The 7,377-nt window shown below is 45.7% G+C and overlaps 1 protein-coding gene across 1 annotated transcript in view; it reads left to right on the forward strand.

The window, feature by feature from the left end:
- Positions 1-6,652, forward strand: part of SDAD1 (SDA1 domain containing 1) — a 28,334-nt gene extending 21,682 nt beyond the window's left edge. Inside the window, exons 21-22 of the mRNA XM_075202600.1 lie at positions 5,545-5,706; positions 5,791-6,652. Coding sequence (XP_075058701.1) covers positions 5,545-5,706; positions 5,791-5,841 — 213 coding nt within the window. The 3' untranslated portion in view covers positions 5,842-6,652. The remainder of the gene's footprint in view (positions 1-5,544; positions 5,707-5,790) is intronic.
- The last annotated feature ends 725 nt before the right edge of the window (positions 6,653-7,377 follow it).

Raw genomic sequence — 7,377 nt, forward strand, 5'->3', positions numbered from 1 at the left:
CTCATGGACCGCTGCACTCCTCCAGCCTCCCCGATAACCGGCGCTGCCATTACAGGCAGAGAGTGCCGGTTATCGACATTACAAGTAGCGGTGGCCATCTTGGATTTTCGGGCCAGCAGTGCTACGGAGAGAGGAGGAAGGGGGCTGTACCACGGTTCCCCCCTCATGCATAGGAGGAGGGCGCTGGGTATGTCGCTGCGGAGACCTCTGTATAGAGGTCTCCACTATCTGCCACGCTCCATTTCTTTTTTTTTTTTTTCCTTTTTTTTTTTAAAAAAAAACGTTTTTGGAGCTATTGAAGGGGGGGGAGCTAATACATAGAGTTCCCCCCTCCTTCCACAGAGAGATGGTATATCCCAGTCTTCTGGCGCCAAAGGAAGCCCGGGAAGAGAGAGCAGAGCTGAGGGAGCAGACACTGGACAAACTGCCGTGGACTTCTCTCCTTTATGGCCCTGGGCTAAGTATTGCCTTTAAACACACATATTGTTTATTTCTGTGAAAAAAAAGTAGGCTTGTAAGGTTTACATTATAGTCTTCTACTTGCCTACAAACATTTGGTGTTTAATTATTACTAGTACAACTTTTAATATAGATTAGTTGTTACTTGTTATATAATCTGTTTTCCTGCATACATATCTCTCTCTATTCTCTCTGTTTACACAGCTAGATTAACCCTTTAATCTGTGTGATTGGTGTGACTTCCTTTATAAGAATGACAGATAAGGGAAAGGGCCCTATTGCAAAATATTTCACTTGTTCAAAATGTCATGTTAAATTACCGTGTGGGCAGGGGGACCCTAAATTGCTGCTCTGTTCTGCCTGTGATGCAGGGGCTTCCACTGTGCAGACCCATCAGTCCACAGCCCCTCTGACGGAGGAGCCGGCCTGGGTGGCCTCCCTGACAGTCGGTTTCCTCCTTGGCTCAGATGGTATTACAATCTAACCAATTGCTATCTAATATGGCTACTTCGGTGGCCACTAATAATAGCACTCAGCTGGGCCTCCCTGTTACCACAGGGTCCATTGGAACGTCTTTACCAGGACCTTCCTCTTCCTTTTCTGACCAAACCCCTATCCCCACAGAAGCGGCATGGTCTACAGCTTTCCTTAAAGGTTTAAATAAGCTTAACTTGTTGCTTGAGTCCCCAAACATCCCGTCCGCTAAAAGAAAGAGACCTAGATCGGATAACCCTATCATGGTCCTTTCAGATTCTGAGGAATCTTCTGAGGATGAGGGGGCAGTTTATTCCGATTCTTGATTCTGACCAAGTTCAGTCTTCGGAACAGGAGGATAGTTCTAAAAGCCAATTTGTTAATGATTTGGTTTTTGCAGTTAGACAGGCGTTGGACCTCCCAGAACCGGAGGATCCTACGCCTAGAGACAGAATTCTTTTTAAAAAGGCCAAAAGAAAGGCTTGCCGTTTTCCCTCGTCTAGGGAACTCGTAGACATTGCAGAAGGAGCATGGAAACTACCTGAGAAGAGGTTCTCAGTTCCCAGAAGATTCTCCTCCTTGTACCCCTTACAGGAGGAGGAGGTAATTCGTTGGGAAAGTATCCCAAAAGTAGATGTTCCCATAGCCCGTTTGGCTAAACACACCTTACTCCCAGCTCCTGGTTCAGCGTCCCTTCCAGATGCCAGTGACCGGAAGGTTGAATCCCAACTGAAATCTATTTTTGCGGCTGCAGGTTCGTCCTTTAGACCCACATTCGCTTCAGCTTGGGTTGCTAGAGCCATGGAAGTATGGGCAGACCAGCTGGCAGAGGCCTTACAGGGTTCTGAATTACTCCCCCTGGCCTTACATTTAAAAGAGGCATCGGGGTACATTTATGAGGCGGCACAAAATTCAGCAGCTGTCTCCTCCTCTATACAGGCTGCATCCATTTCAGCTGGAAGAACTCTGGCTGAAATCCTGGGAAGGAGATGCGGAATCAAAAAAGTCTGTTGAAATCATTCCTTTTTCAGCAGCAGGTTTGTTCGGTCCGGAATTAGATACTTTGATATCCCAGGCAACTGGGGGCAAGAGTACTTCCTTGCCGGTTTTCCCAGGTAGAAGCAGGAAACCCGGGTTCAGCTCCTTCCGTCAGCCTTTTCGAGGATCCACCTTGTCCAGGGGACAGTCTTTTAGGGGTAAACAGCCCAATGCCCGAGGCTCCTCCTCTAGAGGAAGATCCTCTTTTTCGGGCAGGCGCCAGGCCTCCAAGACTCAGGAGAAGCCTGCGTCCTGACGACCACTCGTTTCCCCGGGGGGAAACCCCAGTGGGAGGTCGTCTGTCTCTTTTTCTTCAACAGTGGACAGAGTCCTCCCAGGACTCCTGGATTCGGGGCATCATATCAAGGGGATACAGGATAGACCTGCTGGGTCCCAGACCCCATCGGTTCTTCGTAACCCCCCTACCCCGAGATCCATTCAGAAGACAGGCAATACAGGATTGTGTCGCCTCTCTTCTCTCTCAGAAAGTTATCTGCAGGGTTCCAGAATTCCAAAAGGAACAGGGTTTTTATTCAAACCTGTTCCTTGTGAAGAAACCGGACGGCTCCTTCCGACCCATTTTAAACTTAGAGCCTCAATGTGCACCTAAGAGTCGACAGTTTTCGGATGGAATCTCTGAGGTCGGTCATAAACGGTTTGGAGAAAGATCAATTTATGGCTTCCATAGACATAAAAGATGCATACCTCCACATTCCCATTTGGAAGGGCCATCAGTCCCTCCTCAGATTCACTGTAGGACCCTCCCATTATCAGTTTCAGGCCCTCCCCTTCGGCCTCTCCACAGCGCCGAGGGTTTTCACAAAAGTCATGTCGGTTATGGCAGCTCGTCTTCACCTTCTGGGCATCCAGGTCGTGCCTTATCTGGACGACCTGCTCTTCAAATCCTCCTCAGTGAGTTGTTTGCGTTATCACTTATCCGTTGCCTTGGCGGTTCTCAGGAGCCACGGATGGCTCATCAACTTGAAGAAATCACAGATGGTTCCGTGTCAGCGCATGGTCTTCTTGGGCCTCATCATGGACACCAGCCAGCAAAAGGTGTTCCTGCCTGTCGAAAAGGCCACCTCAATTCAGAGTATAACTTCCCAGGTCTTGTCCTCTCCCAGACCCTCAATCCACTTGTGCATGCGGTTGCTGGGAAAGATGGTGGCCTCCTTCGAGACCATTCCCTTTGCTCGAGCCCACTCTCGCTGTTTTCAGTGGGATCTGTTAACAAAGTGGTCAGGATCCCATCTACGCCTGGACCTACAGAAGATCTCTCTATCCCCGAGGTCCAGAGAATCTCTCCAGTGGTGGCTGATTCAGGATCACTTGACAGTGGGCAGATCCTTCTCTCCGGGGGCGTGGGTCATAGCAACGACAGACGCCAGCCTGAAAGGTTGGGGGGCGGTAATCCTTCACCTCCGGCTTCAATGCCGTTGGTCGGTTCAGGAATAATCCCTATCCATAAATGTGTTGGAACTGAAGGCTATTTTCTTAGCCCTCAAAGGAGGACAATCCCTCCTCCAGGGCCACCCTGTCAGAATTCAGTCCGACAATGCCACGGCTGTGGCATATGTCAACAGACAGGGAGGAACCAAGAGTGCAGCGGCAATGAAAATTGCAGCCCAGATTTTGTCTTGGGCAGAACTTCATGTTCCGGCAATATCGGCTGTATTCATCCCAGGAATACGCATTTGGGAAGCAGACTATCTCAGTCACAACCAGATGATGCCGGGGGAGTGGTCTCTGCATCCGGAAGTGTTTCAGTCCCTGGTTCAGAGGTGGGGCCTTCCGGACATAGATCTCATGGCCTCCAGACACAACAGGAAGGTTTCCAGGTTTTGGCCAAGGTCAAGAGACCCCTTAGCCGTGGCAGTAGACGTCATGACCATGCCATGGGAGTTCAGGATGGGATACCTATTTCCTCTTATCTCCATGCTTCCTCGCGTTCTCAGACGGGTCAGGCAGGTGGGTCTGCCAGTAATTCTGGTAGCTCCCTCATGGCCGCGCCGAGTCTGGTACGCGGACATAATCTCCATGGCAGAAGGACCAAGGTTTTGTCTACCATCTCGAGACGACCTTCTCCTTCAGGGTCCATTCCTACACCAGAATTTACCTCCGCTCAGTTTAACGGCATGGCTGTTGAAGCCAGCCTCTGGAGGGCTAGAGGTTTCTCCCCAAACGTGGTAAACACCCTCATGCGAGCTAGAAAACCAGTTTCAGCTCGCATCTATCACAGGATTTGGAGAGCTTACATTAGATGGTGCGAAGGTAGGACTTGCCACTCATCCTCCTTTCGCCTCACTCGCTTGTTAGCTTTCCTTCAGGATGGCCTGGAGGCAGGTCTCAGGTTAGGTTCCCTAAAGGTCCAGGTATCGGCACTTTCGTTTTTTTTTTCCATATGGAATTAGCCGATTTATCGGGTATCAGGACTTTTCTCCAGGGAGTACTGCATATTCAGCCTCCCTATGTTCCGCCGACCGCACCATGGGATCTCAACCTGGTACTTGAAATGCTTAAAGGGCCTCTTTTTGAGCCCTTGCGTGTGTCAGAATTAAAGTGGTTGACCTGGAAGGTCCTCTTTCTTTTAGCTATCGCTTCTGCTTGAAGAGTTTCGGAATTAGGAGCCTTGTCCTGTCGGGAACCATATTTGGTTTTCCACGAGGACAGAGCGGTCTTAAGAACCCTTCCTTCCTTTGTTCCGAAGGTAGTTTCGGCTTTTCACCTTAACCAAGAAATTGTAGTTCTGGCTTTTTCATCCTCTTCCCAATCTGATCACCAGACTATGGAAAAGTTAGATGTGGTTAGGGCTCTGCGCATCTATGTAAAAAGAACTTCTCAAATTAGACGTACAGATTCTTTGTTTGTTCTCTATGATGCTAATAAGAGAGGCTGGCCAGCCTCAAAACAGTCCATCGCTAGATGGATTACGGCAACCATTAGACATGCTTACATAAAGGCTAACCGTCCTGTGCCAGAGAGACTTTCGGCCCATTCCACCAGATCGGTAGGGGCGTCGTGGGCAGCGAGAGAGGGGGCTTCTGCGGACCAGCTTTGCAGAGCAGCCACCTGGTCCTCTGTCCACACGTTTACAAAGTTTTACCAATTTAATGTATTTGCATCTACGGATGCAGATTTCACTCGTAATGCTTTGCGAGCGGGATTTTCAGAGTAGTCCCACCCTTAGGGGGCTGCTTTAGAACGTCCCCATGGTAAGCAGTGTCCCCTAGACTGGATGAAAGAGAAAAGAGGATTTATGTACTTACGTTAAATCCATTTCTCCGATTCCGTCTGGGGGACACTGCGATCCCTCCCTTCTTCTGTTCTTCTGTGTGCTCTTGTTTGACTGGCCTTACTCCTAGGGCTTTTTAATAAACTGAAGAGTCCAGGGGGATTGTAGAGGGGAGGGGGTCTGTCGGCAGTACTAAAGTTAACTAGTTAGGTGCCAACTCCCCAAGCTCCCTCCACAACCCATGGTAAGCAGTGTCCCCCAGACGGAATCAGAGAAACGGATTTAACGTAAGTACATAAATCCTCTTTTTCCTCACCAAAATATTTCTACTTTTTTAATAGGCTGGCAGAACAGACAGAAAAGAATTTGTGAGGAAAAAAACAAAAATGAATCCCCATGCCAGCTCCACCAATAAGGAAAAGAAAAAGAATAAAAACTTCATGATGATGCGATACAGCCAGAACATCCGTTGCAAAAACAAGCGTTCTTTCCGAGATAAGCAGGTAAAGTTCCCAGAATACTGTTGCAGATAGGGCAAATGCTTTGGTATTCGGGAAAAGTAAACTATCTTTGTTTTCTTCCCTCAGATTGCTCTGCGAGAAGCACTTCTGAAGAAACGAAAACGGCTAATGAAATAATTGGAGTTATCTTGTTACTGTGAAATGACTTTTACATACACAACTTTGTGTAGTCCATTTTGCTCTCTGCCAACCTAACACCCAAGTTCCAAATGTAACTCTGTAATATCGATGATAACCAAATTAATGTTTCTGAAAAAAATCTTGACTTTTATTTTTTTCTGAACAGAGGCACATCCAGGGGCATTGCTAAGAAAAGGTGATTATTTTATAAACCAGTCCCTCTGTTTTATTACAGATTACAACCTGTAATATATCTCCATAATACATTTTGCAGTCTGTTATAGCCATGATTTTGGTTTTGTGTTATACAATCTTATATTCTCAATTTTAAAAAAAGAAGAAAAAAAGATTAGTCCTTTCTTATAATGTTCATTATAAAATTAGTGTATTGAAGGGAGATACTGAAAACTGGTGGTTATTTTTACGAACTAATGGCGGGCATACTGATGTTACCAAAAAGCATGGTTGGTGATAATACAGCATTATTATGCCTTGATATAAATAGGGATAATAACTTAGGAATGCTAGTAATTAATGTTAAGTAATAGGAATTGGACAACACAATGCCACACACTTTCAGCAATCTCCTAGCGAAGACTTGGATTGTAGAATGGATACAAGTTGGCATATTGTCATTTGACACCTTCAATGGCATATATAAATGTGTTACAGTTTCAGAGATAGATACAAGTGATGTACATTATTTACTAATGCTTCAGAGTAAGACAAGCCACTATTTCATAATATGCAAACATTGAAGGCTGTGTAATACTGACCTGAATAATAGACATGAAATAAACACTCCAGTTATATTTAACTAAATAAGTCCACCATGCTCTCCTTCCTCCTCCTATGACAACTTGCTGTAGAGGGTGGAAAGTGCTTCTCTAACAGGCTTGCTCTGCACAAATACTGTGTGGATTCATACATGAGGGACCTATTAGGTCACATCAGCCCAAATTACTGAATTGTCAATGTTCTGATGTGTCAGACTTCATAGGAATGATGTCCTAAAGATGTAGGAGGAGTTTTTGAGCTGCAGTGAAATGTCAGGTTAATGCTGATCAAAGGTATTTTATCTTCAAGGTTCATATCTAAAAAATGTAATTGTGGTTTTAAAACATACAGATGCAAAAATTAATTTTAGAAACTGTCCAAAACTTGCAAGGCACTGTTTTAAAAATAGGATAGAGACATAAGTTGAAATCTCTATATAAAGTCATGTGTATATGATTCTAGCAAACATTACAGCAAGACATTTTTTTCACATACACAGAAGATGTATTAACTTGTATTTTACATACATGATCATGTTGGCAAATTTCTTTGTAAAACATAATTATCGGGCCCTAAAAACTATGGGCCTGATGTAGAGTTGGACGCAATCTACACTTAAATCGTAAGACTAAATTGCATCCCGTAATTTACATAGGATTCTGAGTTGCACCAATAGATCCATGCAACTAAGAATTCTATGCCAATTATGCACTCTGCGTTAGACACCACTATTTTCCTTTCCCTACTCCATTGCAG

The sequence above is a fragment of the Mixophyes fleayi genome, chromosome 1 (genome assembly GCF_038048845.1).
Source record: "Mixophyes fleayi isolate aMixFle1 chromosome 1, aMixFle1.hap1, whole genome shotgun sequence".
Lineage (NCBI taxonomy): Eukaryota > Metazoa > Chordata > Amphibia > Anura > Limnodynastidae > Mixophyes > Mixophyes fleayi.